The sequence below is a fragment of the Suncus etruscus genome, chromosome 17 (genome assembly GCF_024139225.1).
Source record: "Suncus etruscus isolate mSunEtr1 chromosome 17, mSunEtr1.pri.cur, whole genome shotgun sequence".
Taxonomy (NCBI): Eukaryota; Metazoa; Chordata; class Mammalia; order Eulipotyphla; family Soricidae; genus Suncus; species Suncus etruscus.
The window spans coordinates 73,320,991-73,345,650 of record NC_064864.1 but is presented as its reverse complement, the minus strand read 5'-3'; the positions used below and the strand labels follow the sequence as shown (position 1 = coordinate 73,345,650).

The following is a 24,660-nucleotide window of genomic DNA, read 5'->3' as shown; positions in this document are numbered from 1 at the left end:
AATGCACTCTCCAAGCAAGTGAAAGCAGAGATTAACAGATGGGAATATATTAAGCTGAGAAGCTTCTGCACCTCAAAGGAAATAGCGCCCAGGATACAATACCCATCAGATAAGGGGCTAATCTCCAAAATATACAAGGCACTGACAGAAATCTACAAGAAAAAAAACATCTAATCCCATCAAAAAATGGGGAGAAGAAATGGACAGCCACTTTGACAAAGAAGAAATACAAATGGCCAAAAGACACATGAAAAAATGCTCCACATCACTAATCATCAGGGAGATGCAAATCAAAACAACTATGAGGTACCACCTCACACCACAGAGAATGGCACACATCACAAAGAATGAGAACAAGCACTGTTGGCGGGGATGTGGAGAGAAAGGAACTCTTATCCACTGCTGGTGGGAATGCCGTCTAGTTCAACCTTTATGGAAAGCGATATGGAGATTCCTCCAAAAACTGAAAATCGAGCTCCCATACGATCCAGCTATACCACTCCTAGGAATACACCCTAGGAACACAAAAATACAATACAAAAACCCCTTCCTTACACCTATATTCATTGCAGCACTATTTACCATAGCAAGACTCTGGAAACAACCAAGATGCCCTTCAACAGATGAATGGCTAAAGAAACTGTGGTACATATACACAATGGAATATTATGCAGCTGTCAGGAGAGATGAAGTCATGAAATTTTCCTATACATGGATGTACATGGAATCTATTATGCTGAATGAAATAAGTCAGAAAGAGAGAGAGAAACGCAGAATGGTCTCATTCATCTATGGGTTTTAAGAAAAATGAAAGACATTCTTGCAATAATAATTTTCAGACACAAAAGAGAAAAGAGCTGGAAGTTCCAGCTCACCTCAGGAAGCTCACCACAAAGAGTGATGAGTTTAGTTAGAGAAAAACTACATTTTGAACTGTCCTAATAATGAGAATGTACGAGGGAAATAGAAAGCCTGTCTAGAGTATAGGTGGGGGTCGGGTGGGGAGGAGGGAGACTTGGGACATTGGTGATGGGAATGTTGCACTGGTGATGGGTGGTGTTCTTTACATGACTGAAACCCAAACACAATCATGTATGTAATCAAGGTGTTTAAATAAAAAATATATATATATATAAAAATTTAACCTGTAGGGCACTTGCCTGGCACATGACTGACCCTAGTTCCATCCCTTGCACCACATAAGGGCCCCCAAACACTGTCAGGTTCACTCCAAAGCACAGAGCCAGGATTAGGCCCTGAGTACTGCCAGGTGGTCTCCTATGTGTGAACACACACCCCAGATATTCTTCGGCTGAAACTCATTTACTTATGATTACTAACATACGCCAACATGGGAACATTACCAATACGTTGGCAAAGTACTAGCTTTAACTGCAGCTCACTTGGTAGTTTGAATGTTCATCTATTTTGTTTGGAGGTCAGACTCTGGTTCTGCAATGAAGGGTCACTCCTGGTGGGGATAGAGGTACCATATGTGGTAGCAGGATTGAACCCAGGTCAGCCATGTCCAAGACAAGAGCCCTACCTGGGCCCGGAGAGATAGCACAGCGGCGTTTGCCTTGCAAGCAGCCGATCCAGGACCAAAGGTGGTTGGTTCGAATCCCGGTGTCCCATATGGTCCCCCGTGCCTGCCAGGAGCTATTTCTGAGCAGACAGCCAGGAGTAACCCCTGAGCACCGCCAGGTGTGGCCCAAAAACCAAAAAAAAAAAAAGAGCCCTACCCATTGTTATGGTTCAGGCCCTACAAGTTTAATTTTTTAAAATGTTTTTTTTTCTTTCTTTTTTTTTGGCCACATCCATTTGATGCTTAGGGGTTAGTTCCTGGCTACACACTCAGAAATTGCCCCTGGCTTGGGGGGACCATGTGGGACGCCGGGGGATCAAACCGCAGTCCTTCCTTGGCTAGTGCTTGCAAGGCAGACACCTTACCTCTAGCACCTATCTCGCCGGACCCTAAAATGTTTTTGTTTTTATTTTGGGGCTATACTTGGCAGAAGCACTCAGGGGTTACTCTAAATACTCAGGCCTGAGTACTCTGGTTACTCAGGCTCTATGCTCAGAAATCGTTCCTGGCAGGCTCGGGAGACCATATGGGATGCCGGGGATCAGATCCAGGTCCTTCCCAGATTGGCATGTACAAGCAAACACATGACTGCTGTGCTGTCACTCCGGTCCAGGTTAAATTTTTTTTTATCTTGGAAAAAAGTAATACTGACAAATACGGACAGGTTCAATTCTGGCTTTCTGGTTCTTTTCAAATCTCTGTCTTGCAGCTTTGGCCAGAAATGCTGACCAGGAATGGGAGGTGCAATCTCTTTTTCTGCTCTGATGAAAATGCATGTATAGTTTCATAACCAGTTATGAGTCTGCAGGTTTCATCAAGTCAGGAAGAGCTCTTTTATTCTAGTTTGCTAATTACCACCATGAAAGGGCATTCAATTTTACTCTATTGAAATGGTAATAGTGCTCTTTACTTTGTCTATTCATAGTCTGACCTGGAATCTTTAGCATTCTATTCTAGGAAGCAACTTTACTCAATCATGATTTTTCAATATGCTGCTGAAAAGGATACACTGATGTGTTTTTTTTTGTTTTGTTTTTTTTTTTTTGGTTTTTGGTTTTTGATTTTTGGGCCACACCCGGCAGTGCTCAGGGGTTACTCCTGGCTGTCTGCTAAGAAATAGCTCCTGGCAGGCAAGGGGGAACATATGGGACACCGGGATTCGAACCAACCACCTTAGGTCCTGGAACCAACCACCTTAGGTCCTGGATCGGCTGCTTGCAAGGCAAACACCGCTGTGCTATCTCTCCGGGCCCACACTGATGTTTTATTTAGGTGAATTTCAGAATACTAAAGTGAGGTTGGCTCTACTTCTTTTATATTTTTGTTCCCCATTTATTTTAAGGGAGTGGGGCTGGGTCATATACAGTAATGTTCAGGGGCTAGTTATGGCTCCATGCTCAGGAATAACCTCTGGCATCCTCAGGGGAGCATGTGGTTGCTGGGAATTCAAACTAAGGTCACAGACACTACATCCACAGACAAAGCAATGCCATATAGCTCCTGTACTATCATCTCTCAGGCTCATCACATTTCTTTTGGTTTTGGAGTCACACACAGCTGTGTTCAAAGCTTACATATTCTTGGCTTTGTGCTCAGGGACTACTCCTGGTGGGCTTGGGAGACAATATGAAATGCTGGAGATTGAGCCAGAGACGGCCACAGGCTAGGCAAACAGTCTCACACTGTTATTTACCTACCTCTGCCTCCCCTTTACCCACCCTCCCTCCCTTCCTTCCTTCTTTTGTTTTGGGGTCACATCCAGCAGAGCTCAGGATTTAGTTATTCCTGGCTATGCACTCAGGAATCACTCCTGGTGGTGCTCAGGAAATCATATTTGATGCCAGGGATTGAACTAAGGTTGGCCACATGTAAGGCACATGTCCTACCTACTGTATTTCATCAGCGACCTCCTCCATTTTTTGTTTTTTTGTTGTTTTTTTTTGGGGCCACACCCGGTGACACTCAGGGGTTACTCCTGGCTATGAGCTCAGAAACTGCTCCTGGCTTGGGGGACCATATGGGACGCCGGGAGATCGAAGCTAGGTCCGTCCTAGGTTAAGCACATAGCAAGGCAAATGACTACCGCTTGCACCATCATTCTGGCCCCTTCATCAGCCCTTTTAACTTTAATCTTAACTTAGTTATTTTCTTAGCAAATTCAAGGAAAACAGCTTGTAGCTTTCTGCTTTCATTTGTAATTACTTTTAGAGTTTCCTTTAGATTTTTCCCTAGTTTCTTTTTTTTTTTTTTTTTTTGGTTTTTGGGCCACACCCGGCAGTGCTCAGGGGTTACTCCTGGCTGTCTGCTCAGAAATAGCTCCTGGCAGGCACGGGGACCATATGGGACACCGGGATTCGAACCAACCACCTTTGGTCCTGGATCGGCTGCTTGCAAGGCAAACGCTGCTGTGCTATCTCTCCGGGCCCTGATTTTTCCCTAGTTTCTTAATTGAACAATTTTTTCTTTCTATCCCACCCCCCTTTTTATTTATTATTTATTTATTTAGGGCCACACCTGGTAACACTCAGGGGTTACTCCTGGCTTTGCATTCAGAAATCACTCCTGGCTTGGGGAACCATATGGGATGCCGGGGGATCGATAGCGATTGATCCAAGGTTAGCACGTGCAAGGCAAACGCCCTTGTGGCCACTTGTGCCAACACTTTGGCACCACACACCCCCTTTATTTGGGGGGGCTGGGTCACACCCAGCAGCGCTCAGGGGTTACTCCTGGCTCTAGGCTCAGAAATTGCTCCTGGCAGGCTCGGAGGACCATATGGGATGCCAGGATTTGAACCACTGTCCTTCTGCATGCAAGGTAAACGCTACCTCCATGCTATCTCTCCGGCCCCGCACCCCACCTTTTTAAAGAGGAATCAAATACAGTGTACCCGGGGCTGGAGAGATAGCATGGAGGTAAGGCGTTTGCCTTTCATGCAAGAGGTCATCGGTTCGAATCCCAGCGTCCCATATGGTCCCCCGTGCCTGCCAGGAGCAATTTCTGAACATGGAGCCAGGAGTAACCCCTGAGCACTGCCGGGAGTGACCCAAAAACCACAAAAAAAAAAAAAAAATACAGTGTACCCAACTATCACAAATTTTGCAGTAGTTACTCACCTATGAGAAAAGCAGAGTTACATGGTGGAGAGCAACAGATAAGCCTCTCCCCAAAAGAACCCCGCCTCTGCGAGCATACTGCTTCCCACTCAGAATTAATGAATTTAAGTATAGAACTGCCCTTTTAAAAACTTAGTCACTGTGAATCACAAAGTTATTTGTGACTAGGTTTCAGGCGTACAATGTCCCAACACCCATTCCTTCACTGGTCTTTACTTCCATCAAAGTCCCAAGTTTTCCTCTCAACCATAAATCTGTCTCTAGTATAGGCACTTAAATAAAGGGAGGGGGGCGGCGAGAAAGTATGAGGTTAAGGTTTGCCTTCTATGCAGAAGGATGGTGGTTCGAATCCCAGCATCCCATATGGTCCCCTGTGCCTGCCAGGGGTGATTTCTGAGCCTAGAGCCAGGAGTAACTCCTGAGTGCTGCCGGGTGGACCCCCCAAAAAATAGATTTGCCCATTTTAGCCATAACACAATTGATTTTCTAAACCCTTTGGGAAAACACGTATCATTTACTTCTTTATATCTAAACAACTTATAGAGCATTTTCAAGAAGGAACTCTCTGACCAGGGTGAAGTTATGAAATCCAATAAACTTGGCAGGTAAATTGTCATTTAATTAACCTAATCTACCCTCAAGCTGACCTATGCTGGGTCAGAAAGCCCAGAGTTGGGGCCGGAGAGTAGCATGGAGGTAAGGCATTTGCCTTTCATGGAGAAGGTCATTGGTTCAAATCCCGGCATCCCATGTGGTCGGAGCGATTTCTGAGTGTGGAGCCAGGAGTAACCCCTGAGCACTGCTGGGTGTGACCCAAAAAACAAAAAAAAAAGAAAAAAAAGAAAAAAAGAAAGGCCAGACTCGTGTCTCATATCCATAGTGTCCTTTTGGGGTTCTTACCATCTCAGGTCCTCACCTTGCTCTATGGTTCATAACAGGCATTTTCGACCAATAGAGTCAGTAATCTGATAGGACATCCCTCAGTCAGGAAAGTGGTCACTCAACTAAACTCTGGTCACCACCCTCGATGAGATTAACAGCCCACAGCGTAAGATACCTACCCTGCACATTTCCATACTTTTGTGGTAAGTTATTCCAGAATATTTAAAATATACTGTAATATATTTACATTAAATATAACTGTTTGTATTTATGTTAAATATATATATTTAGTAGTTTTTTTTTTTTTTAGTTTTTGGTTCACACCCAGTGGTGCTCAGGCATAAGATTACTTCTGGCTCTGAGCTCAGAAATCACTCCTGGCAGGCTCGGCACACATCATTTGGGATGCTAGGAACCAAACCCACATGGGTTACATGCAAGGCAAATACCCTCCTCATTGTTCTAACACTTTCAGCCCATATTTTATAATTCCTATTGATTTTATTTTAAAGTCTTCAACCTTCCCTTGCTTTCATTTACTGCTGACTTGTTACTTTTGTGAGTAGAAGATGCTGGATTGGGGCCAGAGAGATAGCACAGCGGTAGGGCGTTTGCCTCACACATAGCCAACCCAGGATGGACGGTAGGTAGTTCAAATCCTGGCATTCCAAAAACAAACAAACAAAAACAAACAAACAAACAAAAAGAAGTCTTACAACTTTTAGACTTGTAAAACAATCTTATAGTTTAAAAAATTTTGACTTTCCATCGGTTTATATCACTAAATGTCTATAATTATTAGAAATTTTCTGATGTGGGGCTGGAGAGGACATAAGGTGTTTGCCTTGCATGCAGAAGATTGGTGGTTCGAATCCTGGCATCCCATATGGTCCCGAGCTTGCCAGGAGTGATTTCTGAGCACAGAGCCAGGAGTAACCCCTGAGCACTGCTGGGTATGACCCAAAAACCAAAAAAAAAATTATTTTTTCTGATGTATCATTTCATTACAGAATACTCATTTTTATCCTTTATAAAAAAAATTTGGGTAGGGACACACACGGTGATACTCAGGGGTTACTCCTGGCTCTGCACTCAGAAATTGCTCCTGTCAGGCACGGAGGACCATATGGAATGCCGGGATTCGAACCACTGTCCCTCCTGAATCAGCTGCGTGCATACCCTACTGCTGTGCTTTCTCTCCAACCTCTATCCTTTATAAAAATTTTAATTTTGGGGCCGGAGTGGTGGCACAAGCAGTAGGGTGTTTGCCTTGCACATGGCTGACCCAGGACAGACCTGGTTCAATCCCCAGCATCCTATATGGTCCCTGAGCCAGGAGCGATTTCTGAGCACAGAGCCAGGAGTAACTCCTGAGTGTCACTGGGTATGGCCCAAAAACAAACAAAAAAAAGAAAACAAATTTTTGCCTTAAATTATTTATCTTTTTGGGCTCACTCAATGGTACTCAGGTGTTACTCCTGGCAGGCTCAGGGGACCATATGGGATGCTGAGGATTGAACCTAGGTCAGTCGTGTGCAAGGCAAATGTCCTCCCAGCTGTGTTATTGTTCTAGCCCCTGCTTTAAAATTCTACTTTGCCTAATATTAATGTAGCTATAAACCTTTTTATTTTTTGGGGGGCCACACTCAGTGGTGCTCAGTAGTTACTCTTGACTCTGTGTTCAGGAATCATTCCTGATGGGCTTGCGGGACCATAAATGATGCAGGGATTCGAACCTGGGTTGGCCACATGCAAAGTAAGCATCCTCCCTGCTGTGCTGTCATTCCAGCTCTAGTATAAAACCTTTTTGTTTGTTTGTTTGTTTGTGGTTTTTGGCAGTGCTCAGGGGTTACTCCTGGCTCCATGCTCAGAAATTGTTCCTGGCAGGCACAGGGGATCATATGGGACACCAGGATTTGAACCTATAACCTTCTGCATGAAAGGCAAACACCTTACCCCCCCCCCTTTTTTGTTTTGGTTTTTGGGTCACACCTGGGTTACTCCTGGTTCTACGCTCCGAAATCACTCCTGGTAGGCTCGGGGGACCATATGGGATGCCGGGATCCAACCCACGGTCCTTCTGCTCTACCTCTATGCTATCTCTCTGACCCCATAAAACCTTTTTATTCTGGGGGGGGGGGGGTGTCACACTCAGCAGCGCTCAGGCATTACTCCTGGCTCTATGCTCAAAAATCACTCCTGGCAGGCGCAGGGGACCATATGGGATGCCAGGGATCAAATCTGGGTCAGCTATGTGCAAGGCAAATGCCCTACTGGCTGCACTAGCACTCAGGCCACTGCATTTTATTTTTTATAACTTTTGTAATCTATGCATCTATCCTACTAGACAAAAAAAATTTCATTTTTGTTTTGAGTCATACCCTGTGATCCTTGAAGGCTGGCTATTTTGGGTTTAGTGCTTGGGGGTCATTTTCAGCAGTACCCAGTAGTGAACCCAAGGCCTTACACATAAAAGGCAAGTACTCTGCCATTGAGTCACATCTCTGGCTTTTACCAGGAAAACTTAAATCTGTTTGTCCTTAACATGTGGATACTGGTACTGCAACTGGTGCTAATTAAGCCACAGTGAGCAGTGGTATATGTGGACATAAACAGATACAAATGGATTTACTCTTTACTGACTTTGTTCTCTAGTCCTTCCCTCATCCCCGCCACTCTGGCAGTTTCTCCTGGGCTGCCCTTACCCTTTGGCTCATGGGAGGTGTGTTCTAAGGACTTTACAGGCTCCATGGCATTCATATTTAGCACTCCAAAAAGCAGTGACAGCATCAAGTAGTCAGGCTGGCCTCAGCTCAGTCTCCATGAAGCGTACCTTCAATCTTGCTGCCCTTCAAAAAGTTATTCCCCACTACAGTCACTCTACCCTGAATGTGCCCATCTTGTCAGAGGGCCAACCCACAGGTCCCTGCTTGCTTCTGCTGATGACTGCAGGCTCAGATCACTTTGACTTTTTAAGTTTTTTTTGTTTTTTTGTTGTTTTTTTTTTTTTTTTTTGGTTTTTGGTTTTTGGGCCACACCCGGCAGTGCTCAGGGGTTACTCCTGGCTAAGTGCTCAGAAATTGCCCCTGGCTTGGGGGGACCATATGGGATGCCGGGGGATCGAACCGCGGTCCGTTCCTTGGCTAGCGCTTACAAGGCAGACACCTTATCTCTAGCGCCACCTTCCCGGCCCCGTTTTTTTTTTTGGTTTTTGGTGTTTGAGTCACACCCGGCAGTGCTCAGGGGTTACTCCTGGCTGTCTGCTCAGAAATAGCTCCTGGCAGGCACGGGGGACCCTATGGGACACCGGGATTCGAACCAACCACCTTTGGTCCTGGATCAGCTGCTTGCAAGGCAAACACCGCTGTGCTATCTCTCCGGGCCCGACTTTTTAAGTTTTAGGCCATGTCCATGATGCTCAGGAATTTTTCTGGGCTCTGCACTAGGGAATGCTTCTTGGTGGTGCTCAGCGGACCACATAAAATGCCAGGGACTGAATCCAGGTTGGCCACATGTAAAGCAAGCTCCAGGGGTGTTTATTTTTTATTAATTTGTTCTATTTATATCCGAGATTTTAATCAGATGGGGTACTTCAAAGTACTGACCTAACACACAAATTTCTGGTCAGTCTTGTTTGTTTTTGTTTTTGGGTCATACCTGACAGCACTCAAGGGTTACTCCTGGCTCTATGTTCAGAAATCATTCCTGGAAGGTTCAGGGGACCATATGGGATGCCGGGATTCAAACCACTGACCTGCATGCAAGGCCAATGCCCTACCTCCATGCTATCTCTCCAGCCCCAGTGTGGCCAGTCGTAACTCTTGAAACTGGGTTGAACTCTGTACATTTACTTTCCTCACTTTGGTTACTCAGGCAACAGTCTAGGACTAATGATGAACCCTCCAATGGTGATTAGTCTGCCATGCTCCATCAATTTTAAGGTATGAACAAGATCAAAGGTGCGGGTCTCTAGACTCACACAATTGTAGTCCAATTTCTACTTCTAGGCTCTGAGTCCCATGAAAACACCATACCAGGGCAGTGGTTAAGACGCTTGCCTATACATGTTCAATCCCTGGTATCAGATATGGTCCTTTAAGTATTCAGAGGAGTGAGCCCTGAGCAGAGCCAGAAAGAATCCCTGAACACTGAGTCACATAAACCAGGATCATAACTAGTTCTTATTTCCAGAATACTGGTAGTCTTCGCTTTAGCTTTAAGTCCTAGAAAGGGGAAGTCTTGCCTAAATGGAAGACCTTCACTCATAGGGCAAGGAGTAACAGAATCAGCACCTGTCTCGTGTGTAGCCCTGAACTTCATCCCCAGCACCATCCCACATACTGAGTGTGGTTCTACAATAATGTCATTTTGATCCTAATGCTCTAAGTCATGTGCGATCTACAGGGAGTGAGTATAAAACGAAAGTGTGAATGACAGAAGAGTTTCTTCTCTGGTGAGTAATATTTGCTGGAACTAAAATGGGTGAACTGGGCAACCAAGCGACACCACGCCATCAATCATCACAGCAACAGCAATAGGAAGAGAGTATATAGATATTTCAAGAAGCAAGAAAGCTTTATTTTCCCAATTGATACTTCAATTAATATTTTAAGTAATCAACATGTAAGAAACATAAGGGTAAGCTTATAAACCTGACTTATATAAGGATATGTGAAAAGTTTTTGACAGATTAAAATCCAACCTATTTTTATTCCCGTCATTTTTATAAGTCCTGAACAGATAGAGCCTTAAACCTTCCAAGCTTCTTTCATATAAATCAGCTTTTTTTCTTGGTCCCCTCACAGCTAGCTTATATTACACACTTCTGTGGGCATTTTGTTACATCATAAATCATTTGCTATAAATTCCAACATATTATATGCTATGTTCCTCAACCCTATTTTATCTTTTGTTTTTAGAAGTCATCCTAGTTTAATTTTAGGAAGGGACAAAGACTACCATGTGTACGTGTATTTTTCTACTCCTTACTGTATCACAAATCAATAAAGTTAGTTTCTTTTTATTTGGTTTTGGTTTTTGGGTCACTCCTGGTGGCGCTCAGGGGTTACTCCTGGTTCTGCACTCAGAAATTGGTCCTAGTAGGCTCATGGAACTATATGGGATGCCAAGAATCTAACTGGGGTCCATCATTTGTTGGCCACATGCAAGGCAACTGCCCTATCACTGTGCTATCATTCTGGCTCAATAGTTAATTTCTCTCTCTCTTTTTTTTTTTTTTTTTTTTGCTTTTTGGGCTACACCTGGTGACACACAGGGTGTCACTCAGGGTGACACACAGGGGTTATTCCTGGCTCTACACTCAAAAATCACTCCTGGCTTAGGGAACCACACGGGACGCCAGGGGTTCAAACCACAGTCCGTCCTAGGTTAGCTATGTGCAAGGCAAATGCCCTACCAATTGTACACCCGCTCTGGCCCCTCTCTTCATTTTTGTTTTTGTTTTGGTGTTTGGTTTTTGGGTCACACCCAGCAGCGCTCAGGGGTTACTCCTGGCTCTAAGCTCAGAAATCGTTCCTGGAAGGCTCGGGGAATCATATAGGATGCCAGGATTCTAACCACAATCCTTCTGCATGCAAGGCTCCACTCTTCATTTCTATCTGGGAGAATGACCTATGTAAAAACGGATCAAAAATACTAAGTGTTGGTGTGTGTGGAGAAAAACAAATCCTAATACACGGTGGGTGGGAATGTAAAATGATGTAATCTTTATGGAAAATTGCATAGAGGTTCCTCAAAAACACAAAACAGATCTGCCATATGATTCACCAACACCATTTCTAGCTGAGGTATATGAAAAAAACTCTTTTGAAAGGACACACACACACCTAGCTATGCGTATGTCACTGCTGCACTATTTACAACAGCCTACGTCTGGAGACAATCCAGGTGCCCAAGGACAGATGAGTAAAAGATATAGCTACATTATGCACACAGAGGGATACTACTACTCAGCTATTAAAAGTAATCATCCTGCTACTTGTGAAAAACAAACAAACAAAGCAGATGAAACTGGAAGGGCTTCTCAATAGTAAAACAAGGCAGGAGATTGCTCAATAGGCTGTGCTCATGCTTTACACACAGTAGGCCTGGGTTCAATCCTTGCACCACTTGAGTCCCTGTCCAATGAACTGGGATTAGACTCTGAGCATCATCAGGTGTGGTGCCAAAATCAAAATAATAATAAAGATGATGATGATAATGATAAGGAAATTAAGTAAATAAACAGTAAGTTAGGATAAAGACAAATACCGCCCTGGTATTTAAGCAAAATAACGAAACAAAATCAAATGAAAACAGAATACATACTCAGAACACAGAAATTAGGCCACAAAAAGGGGAGATAGGAGAAAATGGAAAGGGAGGAAAGGCCGAACAAACAGTGGGAGAGGAACAGAAGGATTTAGAAGATGGCCATTAAATGAAAGCATACATTTCAAATGTATGAAATGTATGAGTGTGAAATTATACTCCTAAAACATAGTCCTCTCAACCAACAAGAAAAGTCAAGAAGATGGCTCCAAGGACGAGAGCAATGCCTGGCAAGCATGAAGCCCAAAGTTTGACCTTGGGCACTACATGACCCCTCCCCAAGTACAGTTGGGTGTAACACTTGTGGTCCCCCAAACCACAAGACCCAAACAGCAGTGCAACACTGGCCCTAGAATTGAACCACCAGGCATGGGCACTTGGGCACCCTGAGCACTGCTGGGAGGTCTCTCCTCTCAAAGTATTGACAAAGAGGGCCTGAGATGAGTATAGGTGTCAAGGTACCTGTTTTGTCTCTTTTGGCCCCCAGCACTATATATGGTCTCTAAAGTACTGTCAGGAGTCATCCCTGAGCACAGAGACCAGTGTAAGCCTTGAGCATAGCGTATATGGCCCCCAAGCAAACAAATTTAACCCAGAAATTAGGGTTTCATCACCGGGATTCTATGATACCCAAACTTCCATGAGCTATCACTGAAGCTCCATGAGAGCAAGACCAAAAATTTGGCATATTTGGAACTTCATCAGGGAAGTGATGCTACTGCTTGCCATGACGAAGCCAGCCAGACTGTAGCATCTTGGCGGGGCTTTCGGGTCCCACTGCAGATGGCAGTGCACTGTGAACAAATTACTTCTCAATGAGGCCGCAGTGACTGCTTTCCACATACAAGGAAAAGAGTAGTAGCTGGAACTGATTGCTGCTCCAGAAACAACTCTCTCAACATGTGCTGGTGACTAATCAGACTAACAGCATCTCTAGGCCTAGAAGAGAGAATTGAGGGAGTGCTTCATTCTAGAGGAGATTTACACCCCAGGAACACCCCCTCCCCTCAGCTCTTTGCTGTTGCTAACAAACAAAATATATACTGTTACACTGAAAAGTAAACTATGTGGTGAAATTTCAATACAGATTTGTAATACTTGTTTAGTTATTGTCTTTCTACTCTGTTTTGGTGTTTTTTTTTTGGGGGGTCACACCTGGCAGCACTCAGGGGTTACTTCTGGCTCTATGCTCAGAAATTGATCCTGGCAGGAACCATATGAGATGCTGGGATTCGAACTATCATCCTTCTGCATGCAAGGCAAATGCCCTACCTCCACACTATCTCTCCAACCCCACTACTGTTTGTTTGTTAGTTTGGTTTTTGGGTCACACCCGGCAGTGCTCAGGGGTTACTCCTGGCTGTCTGCTCCTGGCAGGCATGGGGGACCATATGGGACACCAGGATTCGAACCAACCACCTTTGGTAATTTTTATTCCACAGGCTTGCTCTTGGGCCTGTTTCACCTTTGAACACACATTGTACATATCTCTATATCTCTTTGCTTGTGGCTTTTTCTGCTCTGGAGAAACCTGTTCTTTCTTTCTTTTCTTTTCTTTTCTTTTCTTTTCTTTTATTTTCTTTTCTTTTCTTCTTTCTTTCTTCTTTCTTTCTTTCTTTCTTTCTTTCTTCTTTCTTCTTTCTTTCCTTCCTTCCTCCTTCCTCCTTCCTTCTCCTTCCTTCCTTCCTCTCCTTCCTTCCTTCCTTCTTTCCTTCTTCCTTCTTCTTTCTTTTTCTTTCTTTCCTTCTTTCTTTCTTTCTTTCTTTCTTTCTTTCTTTCTTTCTTTCTTTCTTTCTTTTCTTCTTTCTTTCTTTTTTTCTTTCTTTCTTTCTTGTCTTTCTTTCTTTCCTTCTTTCCTTCTTCCTTTCTTTCCTTCCTTCCTTCCTTCCTTCCTTCCTTCCTATCTTTCTTTCTTCTTTCTTCCCTCCCTCCTTCCTTCCTTCCTTCCTTCCTTGCCTCCCTCCCTCCCTCCGTCCCTCCTTCCCTCCTTCCCTCCTTCCTTTCCTTCCTTCCTTCCTTCCTTCCTTCCTTCCTTCCTCCCTTCCTTCCTTCCTTTCCTTCCTCCCTCCCTCCCTCCTTTCTTCCCCCTCCTTCCCTCCTTCCTTCCTTCCTTCCTTCCTTCCTTCCTACCTTTCTTTCTTTCTTTCTTTCTTCTTTCTTTCTTTCTTTAATTCTTTCTTTCTTTCTTTCTTTTTTTCTTTTCTTTCTTTCTTTTCTTTCTTTCTTTTCTTTCTTTCTTCTTTCCTTTCCTTTCCTTCTTCCTTCCTTCCTTCCTTCCTTCCTTCCTTTCTTTTCTTTCCTTCTTTTCCTTCCTTCCTTCTTCCTTCCTTCCTTTCTTTCTTTCTTTCTTTCTCCCACCCTCCCTCCCCTCCTCCCTCCCCTCTCCTCTCCTTTCCCCTCCCCCTCCCCTCCCCTCCTCTCCTCTCCCTCTCCTCTCCTTCTTTCCTCTCCTTCTTTCCTTTCCCCTTTCCTTTCCTTTCCTTTCCTTTCCCCTTTCCTTTCCTCTCCCCTTTCCTCTCTCCCTTCCTCTCTCCCTTCCTCTCTCCCTTCCCTTCCCCTTCCTCCCTCCCTTCCCTCTCTCCCTCTCTCTCATCATGTATTCCTGTCATTCTCTCCCCTCTCATTTTCCTAAGTAAGTTTTGTTCAATAATAACTATCTTGCTTCACTAAAAAATTTCTTTTCTTTTTAGGCTGACATAGCAGAGCTCAGAAGGACTTGAGCTGCTACCAGATCAGACCCTTTTCCCACTGCCACCCTAGGCTATATACTTAGGCTCAACAATGTTGGGAGCTCCCAGGGTGGTGGATGGGTACCATGAGGCAGCAGGAATCAAACCTGGTCCTTTGAACCATCTCTCCAGCACCAAGCCTGCTGTTTGTTCCTGTCGCACCTATAGGTGCTAGAAGGACCATCTGCAGTGCCAGAGATAGATTCTTTAAGAGGTAATACTCATAGGGCTTGAGTGATAGCACAATGGTAGGACATTTGCCTTGCATGCAGTCTACCCAAGATGGTTCTAGGTTCGATTCCTCGTACCCCATATGGTCCTCTGAGTCTGTCAGGAACAATTTCTGGGCGCAGGAGTAACCCCTGAGCACTGCTGGGTGTGGCCCAACCCCTCCCCCCGAAAAAAGAGGTGAAAGATAGACGGCTGGAGCAGTGGTGCAGCAGTAGGGCGTTTGCTTTGCACACAGCTAACCTAGGATGAACTGCGGTTCGATCCCCTGGCGTCCAATATGGTCCCCAAGCCAGGAGCAATTTCTGAGAGATAGCCAGGAGTGACCCCTGGGTGTCACCAGGTGTGCCCCCCCCCCCAAAAAAAAAAGATAGACTCTTCAAAGAGGTAAAAGGACCAGGGCGGGCCTACATAAATAATTCAGTCTCTGCCTATTGCTGTGCAGAAACCATCAGCTAGACAGGTGTTGTTTTTCTCAGAACAGGTTTAATAAAGAAAAGGGTCAGGAAGGAGGCCAGAGTCTTTGGAAAATCCAACAGCTTCCAACCAAGAACCACCAATATCAACCATCACCACCAACCACTCCATCCCCCACTGTCTTCCATCTTGGGTTCTTGTTTTGTTTTGTCTTTGGGTCACACCCAGTGGCCCTCTATGGGAAAGACTGAGAAAGATGGGGATGATGACAGAGAATGGGGCAAGGGTCTTGCCTGTATGTGACCAACCCCAATCTGACCCCGGCACATCATACAGTCCCCTGAGCACTGCCAGGACTGTCCCCCAACCCCTAAAAACAATTGAGAAGGCTGTTTAAATGCCTTTCCCCCTTTAAAACTTATCACTAGAAAGTCTCATCTCTTCAAGATGTGGCTCCGAGCTCCACTTTACTCAATGGTGTGTTTCCTAAGAGCCTATTAGGAGCACTAGACTAGCATCGGGACAGGATAGAAGCAAGTTGCCTGCCTGCCAGAACTCGAGACCACTATGGAAATATGAAAGCCTGTCTCTGACACTGGGTAAATACTAAGAGCACTGGAGCAGCAACAGGGATGCTTAATGCACTCAGGCCCAAGGAGGGGAAGAGGGGAAGAACCAGCAGTAGCCACAGAGAAGAGCTGTTTCTGTGACCTGTGTCCAGGGGTCAGACCGCATTGCTGATGAGGGGCAACTGTGGCTCATGTTCTCACAAGGATTAGGGGACATGGATGACACCAACTGAACAATTCACACAGACAGCAGCAGCTTTCAGAGGAGTCAGAACTCTGATTATCCTTAATTGCCTCACACTTTCTTTGGCCACTATCTTTCGGGCACTGTCTGACTCTACATGCTCCCCATCTGCCAGCCTCGTTCTCTCTCTCAGACACGTACACACACAAAGTTGCCTCTTCCCACACACAGATTAGGGAACCTTCTGCCAACATTGCGTTCCCAGGAGAGTACGGTCCATCCCTCATTCATTACCAAATCCTCACTGTCTTGAGCAAGCTCTGGGGCCACCTTCTCCTTCCTTCGCATGCTCCCCTTCATTGAGACATCCTAGGCCTCGACTATCCTTAGATAGGCCAACCCTCCCTTTAGAGATCCCAAATTTTTGCAGAATTATCTGTATTCAGTTTTATTACCACACAGATCTTATTACTGACACTGATATTTCTGTCCAGCTGGTTGAGAAAGTCCTTCAGTATAAAAAACAAATATTTTATTCTCAATTTAATACACACACACACACACACACACACACACACACACACATATATAAAGGCCTAGTGTTAAAGGATTTTGTACACAGAAAAACACGATCAGGCTTCTGTTTCATGAAGCTACTGGTGTGTGTGTCTGTGTCTGTGTGTGTGTGTGTAAGTGTAAAGATGTATAATGAAGCTACTGGTGTGTGTGTGTGTAAGTGTAAAGATGTATAACTCAATATGTCGAACAAAACACTGTAATATCTGAGGACAGAAAATTCTCAGTTCATTTCTAGTGACAGCAAGCAAGACCTGACACAGAGTAGGAGCCATCTACTACATTCTCAGTTTATTTCACATAGTTACAGTCAGGGTCAAGTGACATAACATACCACACTCTACAAATAGCATTTAAAAAAATCCTGTCCTCGTGGAGAAGAACTTTGAAGGACTCAATTCCTTATTGCAAAGAAAATTAAAACAACCCAGAATCATTATTTTGCATTTGGTAAACACTTTAGTAATGTCTTTAGTAATACCAATCAAGCCAAATACATACCATTTCCCCTCCACACTTCAGCTAAGTGGCAACTGCCTTCTCCAGGCTCCTTGCAGAATTCTACAACATCTCGGCATGTTGTTTCTGGTGTTATAGGAACTTCTGTTAAAATCTGTTCATTGTTGCTCAAAAACACGGTTAAAATCATCTGCAAAAGATAGATTTGAAATCCGAGTCATTACCATAAAAAGATTAATCTATATTTAAAGTGCTGCTTTCACCTCTCCTAATCCTTCACGAAACCTCGAGGGGCTGGAGCAGTGGTGCAGGGCGTAAGGCATCTGCCTTGCATGCGCTAGCCTAGGACGGACCATGGCGTCCCATATGGTCCCCCAAGCCAGAAGCAATTTTTGAGGGGCCGGGTGGTGGTGCTAGAGGTAGGGTGCCTGCCTTGCCTGCGCTAGCCTTGGATGGACCACGGTTTGATCCCCCAGCACCCCATATGGTCCCCCAAGCCAGGAGCGACTTCTGAGCGCATAGCCAGGAGTAACCCCTGAGCGTCACCGGGTGTGGCCCAAATAACAAAAAAAAAAAAAAAAAAAGAAGCAATTTTTGAGTACATAGCCAGGAGTAACCCCTGAGCATCACCGGGTGTGGCCGAAAAACAAACAAAAAAAACTAAAAAAAAAAACAAAAAACAAAAAACAAACAAAAAAAAAACTAAAACTAAAACAAAATACCCAATTAGAAATAAAAAACAATAAAAAAAATTCATACTGTACATTATACCCTAATGTGAGTTACTATCAGATCAGATATTTGATCCCTGGTACCCCATATCCCATATGGTGCCTTGAGCCCCACCACGACATGCACACACACGACACATGTATTTTTTGGGGGATGATTTGGGGCCCATCCAGCAGTGCTCAAGGCTTATTATTCCCAACTCTGGGTTCATGGGTCATTCCTGGTGGGGCTAAGGACACCATATGGGGTACCGGGGGATCAAACCCCAGTTAGGACTGCAAGCCAAATGTCTTATCTGTTGTTTTATCTCTCCAGACCTCTTTTTCTATTTGCTGCTCAGCTGCCTCCTCACCCCAACCACTGTGGTGACTGCATCAAGATTCAGAGCAAAGAACTGAGGATGTGGTGTTGCTCCAACTTTGGTGGTGGCTCAGGGGCCCAAGTTATGCTGGGAATCGAATGAGGTTCAGCTACATTCAAGACACGCACACACCTTAACCCCTAGATCAGGGGTCTCAAACTCAATTTATCTGGGGGCTGCAGGAGGCAAAGTCAGGGTGATCCTTGAATGCAAAGTCAGTAGTACGCCTTGAACATTGGGGGCTGTGACCCAAACAACTAAAACAAAACAAAACAAAAAGATTCCTCTAGGGCAGGGCCACAAAATGTTATATGGAGGGCCGCAAACGGCCCGTGGGCTGCAAGTTTGAGACCCCTGCCCTAGATTATTCAATGCTGAGACCAATAATGGATAGCCAGATTTTCGAAACCAAAGTGTCCACTCTCTGAATTGGCTTCCTTGCTACCACTTTCTCCTCACTCCAACCTATCACTTTCCATTGTCAGTTTTCTTCACTGCATTTCTTTTGGAAGAGGTCCCCAAGCAGTGGACAGGAGACTTGGAGGGTACTTGCAGGGATTCTCAATTCTAGAGGCCCAGAATGTGGTGTTACTTGGGTCCTGAGGTGCCAGGGATGACCCATACAGTGTTTGGGGGGTTCTTCAGGGGTGGCCTCCCAGGCTGCAGCACGCAAAGTTTACAGTGCTGGGGTCAAAGTCCAGGTTTGGCCACAAGGCACAAACCTCTTAGCTCCTCACGTCATTTCTATACCCACTAGTTCACTTTTTTTCTTTTTTTGTGGGGTGGGGGTGTTGGGTCACAACCAGCGGTGCTCAGGGGTTACTCCTGGCTCTGTGCTTAGAAATTGCTCCTGGCAGGGTCAGGGAACTATAGGGGATGCCAGGGATTGGACCTGGGTCCATCCCGTGTCGACCATGTGCAAGGTAAACACCCTACTGCAGTGCTATTGCTCTGGCCCCAATATTTCACTCTCCCTCTTTCTTTCTCTTTCTCTCTCTCTCTTTCTTTTCTTTCTTATTTTTTTGGGGAGGCCACACCGGCAGCACTTGGGTTACTTTTGGCTTTTCGCTCAGAAATCGCTCCTGGCAGGCTCGGGGGACCATATGGGAGTCTGGGAATTGAACCTGGGTCTGTACCGAATCAACTGAGTGCAAGGCAAACACCCTACCACAGTGCTATTTCTCTGACCCACTATTTTATTTTCTACATTAACTTTAGATGAAGTTGGGCACAGAATGTAGCTCAGTGGCACTTGACTTCTAAGTGTGAAGCCCTGGGTTCAATGTGGGCACCACATAGTCCTGGGAGACCTCTGGGGGCAACTCTGAGCCAAAAGTCCAGGGAAGTGGGCTTTCTGGATATGGCCTCAAAACCAAACAGAACAACAAAGAAATCAAGTGAAGTCATTCCCTTACTGAAAATATTTAGGATCTCCACTGCCTACAGCAGCTCCCCCAACATTGTTCCTAGTACGTAAACAGGAAACAGGTTTCTTTAGGAGAGTTTAGAGTCTCCTGTTGTAATGCTCCTGTGAGTTTCTTTTTTATTTTGCCCAGGAGAATTTGGTGGGACTTTGATTTTCATAGAAAATCCTGCGGAAGTCCAGGTTGCATTCCTTGAGCCTCCCTGCCTTCTTTTCAAAGTTCTTTTTCATTTATTTTTTTTTTTGGGGGGGGGGGCACACCCGGCGGTGCTCAGGGGTTACTCCTGGCTGTCTGCTCAGAAATAGCTCCTGGCAGGCACGGGGGACCATATGAGACACTGGGATTCGAACAAACCACCTTAGGTCCTGGATCGGCTGCTTGCAAGGCAAACTCTCTCCGGGCCCCATTTTTTTTTCCGGGCCCCATTTTTTTTAAACTTTATTGATTATTGGTCACACTCAGCAGTGTTTAGGGGTTACTCCTGGCTCTGCACTCAAGAAATTGCCCTTGGAAGGCTGGGGGCCCTTATGGGATGCTGGGAATCCAACCAGGTCACTCCCAGGTTGGCCGAATGAAAGACAAACGCCCTACTGCTGTGCTCTCTCCAGCCCTCTCCCCGATTTTTAATCTAGTCCTTGCACACACTGAATCTGGCTCCCCGAACTGTAGTCAAGTTTCCCCCCACTGTCCCTTCATGCATGCCCTTGAGGTTTAACTGTAGATGCCTATTCATACTTCAGAACAATTCCTTTGTAAATCTTCCCTTAGCACCTCTGCGAAACCATAACAGCTCCACTATCTTTCCTTCACCTACCTGTTCCTTCCAATGACTCCTCATGTATCTTTATTGCATCCCAATAGCCATTCTCCTCCCCAAATCCACCTCCTCCAAGCAATTCACCTGGCTACCTGAAGCATGGTAAGCACACTCAAGTTTGAGTGACTACAAACAATACAAATAGAAAACTTCCACCAAACTTCAAACAAAAAAAATGGGCCCAAATCTAAGGAAGTAGGATGTGAGGGCGATCTGGCTGCGATATGTGTCACCCCATTGATCGCCAGGGTTGATTCGGCTGATCTGGCTGGCTAGGTGAGTGTCCCCTTCCTCCCTCACCACTCCATGCACGTTCCTCCCGAAGCTGCAAGCTAGGTCGAAGAGGACGGCCTTCCCCGAATAGAGACAGACCATTCTTCAGTCAAGGGTATACGAGTAGCTGTGCTCCCCTGCTAGAACCTCCATACAAGCTCTCAAGGTCCAAATCTAAGGAAGTAAATGACCGTTATTCTCTTAACATGGAAGTATCTGACTGCTTTATAGGATTTTTTTCTCTTCTATTTCCCAAATAAAGATTTCACTGCCCCACTCAATGCATTTTCCTTCAATTCTCCTTACTATCAAAACCACATTTCACCTCCACCTCTACCACCACCACCACCCAAAAAATATTTGAAAAGAAAAAGAAAAGCCACGTTCCTATTTTATAATAAGCTAAACAGTTTATTTCTTTTTTTTTCTTTTTTTTTTTTTTTTTGGTTTTTGGGCCACACCCGTTTGACGCTCAGTGGTTACTCCTGGCTATGTGCTCAGAAATCGCCCCTGGCTTGGGGGGACCATATGGGACACCGGGGATCGAACCGCGGTCCGTCCTACGCTAGCGCTTGCAAGGCAGACACCTTACCTCTAGCGCCACCTTCCCGGCCCCTAAACAGTTTATTTCTACTCACTAACCCACGTAAGGTAGTTTGAAAACAGGGCTTGGGGCCAAGACATCTAACATGCACAAGGCTCCAAATTCAACCCCCAGCACTGCAGAGCTCCCCAAGCACTGCGAGGCCCTAGCATTCAGTCACCTGGCCTAGCTAGCTGATATTACCACGAGGCTCCATGATCCATTAAACAAAATTTGGGAGTCACACTCCTAAAAACCGGGACCTTCAGATATTGAAATAAACAGCCTCGAGTCTACCAACTTTAGAAGTTAGCTAATTCTCAGATCCAGTGCAGACAAGCCCGAAATAGAGGAGCCTTAATGTTGTTTCATCCATTCTTACTTTAGATATACTGGAGTTCTTGTTTAGGGACTTCCTTTACACTTCTTTTATTTATTTTGGTTTTTGGGTCACACCCAGCATCGCTCCGGGGTTACTCCTGGCTCTACGCTCAGAAATCACTCCTGGCAGGCTCAGGAGACCATATGGGATGCCGAGATTCAAACCACAAACCTTCTGCATGCAAGGCAAATGCCTTACCTCCATGCTATCTCTCCAGCCCCTTCCTTTACACTTCTAACAGTTAAGTATTTTCCCATGTGATTTTAGAAGCTATGCAAACCAAATCATATTCTATAAATATTTTAAATAAGAAAAAGTCAAAAACAAAAAAAAAGGGGACTGGAGAGACAGCATGGAGGTAAGGTGTTTGCCTTTCATGCAGAAGGACAGTGGTTCGAATCCCGGCATCCCATATGGTCCCCAGAGCCTGCCAGGAGCAATTTCTGAGCTTAGAGCCAGGAGTAACCCCTGAGTGATGCCAGGTGTGACCCAAAAACAAAAACACACAAAAAAAGTGTTGTTTCTGTGACCACACCGGTACTCTCTATTCATCTATCTCCCCAGCCCCTAGAAACATTTTTTCTTCTCTGTCCTACCTTCCTACTAAGCAGCAATTCTCAGAGTTATTTTCTGTTTCTTTACTTTGCTTCTCTCCTATATACACGATCATTTGCTTCCAGAAACCCTGGGCTCTGGCAAAGCTAGTGACCGAACAGCTCCCTATTGTGTCAGGGCCACAGAGAAGCTTGTGAGCATTCTGAAAGACACAGCTATGCCCACTCTGTCTGAACTCTGAGGTTATCTCAGATTACAAAAAATTTAAAGGCGGGGAGGGGGGCATTGGTGGTGGGAATGTTGCACTGGTGAAGGGGGGATATCCTGTTTATGGCTGAAACCCAACTCTGAACATGCTTGTAATCATGGTGCTTAAATAAAAATATATATATTTAAAAAAATTTAATTGGGGGGCTAGAGAGATAGTACAGTGGTAGGGCATTTGCCTTGCACAAAGCCAGACAGTGGTTCAAATCCTGGCATCCCATATGGTCCCCCGAGCCTGCCAGGAGCAATTTCTGAGAGCAGAGCCAGAGTGAGCCCTGAGCGCTGCCAGGTGTGACCCCAAAAACCAAAGTGTGTGTGTGTGTGTGTGTGTGTGTGTGTGTGTGTGTGTGTGTGTGTGTGTGATCAAAATATAGGTACTATCAGGAGCCAGAGAGATGGCACAATGGTAGGGCACTTGTCTTGCATGTGTCCAACCCCGGACGGACCCCAGTTCGATTCCTGGCATCACATATTGTTACCTATGCCTGCCAAGAGTGATTTATGAACACAGAGGCAGGAGTAAACCTTGAGTGTTGCCGAGTGTGACTCAAAAACCAAAAAAAAAAAAAAAAAAAAAGGTCCTATCAGCAATAATGTACCATCACTTTGTACAACATGAAATTCTATGATGTATACCACTTACATCAATAAAACAGGAAAAATTAGCTGTAACAAAACAATAAAAAGTGGGGGCTGGAGTGATAGCACAGCAGTAGGGCGTTTGCCTTGCACGCAGCCAACACAGGACAGACCCCAGTTCGATTCCCGCAATCCCATATGATTCCCTGAGCTTGCCAGGAGCGATTTCTGAGCGCAGAACCACGAGTAACCCCTGAACACTGCTGGGTGTGGCTAAAAAAAAAAAAACTACTATCCTGTAATCAAGAAACAGTAACGTATGCTGCTCTAACCTTATCAGACAAGTCTTCCCTTCATTCCTCTGTTCCTCGAGGTGGGCATTTTCAGTCCTTCCCAGAGAAGCCAACTTCAGCATGAAGGAAAACCCTGTCTAATAACCTGCTCCTTCTGGCACTCTCCCTGCACTCTGCTGGGCTTTTTTTCCACCTGAGCACTCAAAATCACCTGAGCAATGTTAGATATTTGCTCACCCTAAGAGTAGGAAATTGGCTAGCTCACTGCTTTATCACAGGGCTCTGAAGCACCCATCCAACATAGAGCAGGCATGCAAAACAATCCCACATAAAGGGAAGATGCTTTTCCTCCTCAAAATCTACATTGAGAGAGACAGTTTGGTATTTGAGCTAAGATAGTTAACATTAGAGACTGGGCTGGCGTGGTGGCGCTAGAGGTAAGGTGTCTGCCTTGCCAGCGCTAGCCTAGGATGGACCGCGGTTCGATCCCCTGGTGTCCCATATGGTCCCCCAAGCCAGGAGCGACTTCTGAGCGCATAGCCAGGAGGAACCCCTGAGCATTACCGGGTGTGGCCCAAAAACCAAAAAAAAAAAAAAAGAGAGAGAGAGAAACAAAGAAAAATACCTTTTAAAATGCTGAAACGAGAGGCCGGAGAGAGAGCATGGAGGTAGGGTGTTTGCCTTGCATGCAGAAGGACAGTGGTTCAAATTCAGGCATCCAATACGGTCCCCCAAGCCTGCCAGGAGCGTTTTCTGAGCATAGAGCCAGGAGTAACCCCTGAGCGCTGCCGGGTATGACCCAAAAACTAACTAACTAATTAACTAACTAACTAAATAAATAAAATGTGAAAATGAGGGGCTGGAGCAATAGCACATTGCAAACAGCCAACCAAGGATGGACCAGGTTCGATCCCTGGCATCCCATATGGTCCCCTGAGCATTCCAGGAGCAATTTCTGAGCATAGAGTCAGGAGTAACCCCCCCCACACACACACACAAAAATAAGTTGAAAAGAGGAGGCCTTTCATGCAGCCAACCCAGCTTGGATTCTGGGCATTCCATAGGATCCCCCAGCCTGCCAGGAGTGGTTTCTGAGTACAGAGTCAGAAATTACTCCTGAGTGCCACCAGGTGTACCCCGTACAAAAAAAGTTGAACTGAAGTACTGGAGAGTGTTTAGGGGTCAGGCTGAATGCCTCAAACATGCAAAAGGGCCTGATTTGATCTCCAGCATCGCATGGCCCAGTACAGCCGTGGGAGCCGCAGCAGCACTTCCGGCCTTCTATCATTGCTTTAGAGACCCTTCAAAATACTGTTAGA

The 24,660-nt window shown here is 45.3% G+C and overlaps 1 protein-coding gene across 1 annotated transcript in view; it reads right to left on the bottom strand.

The window, feature by feature from the left end:
- Positions 1-24,660, bottom strand: part of PPP1R13B (protein phosphatase 1 regulatory subunit 13B) — a 103,371-nt gene that overhangs the window by 48,328 nt on the left and 30,383 nt on the right. Inside the window, exon 2 of the mRNA XM_049790328.1 lies at positions 17,118-17,265. Coding sequence (XP_049646285.1) covers positions 17,118-17,265 — 148 coding nt within the window. The remainder of the gene's footprint in view (positions 1-17,117; positions 17,266-24,660) is intronic.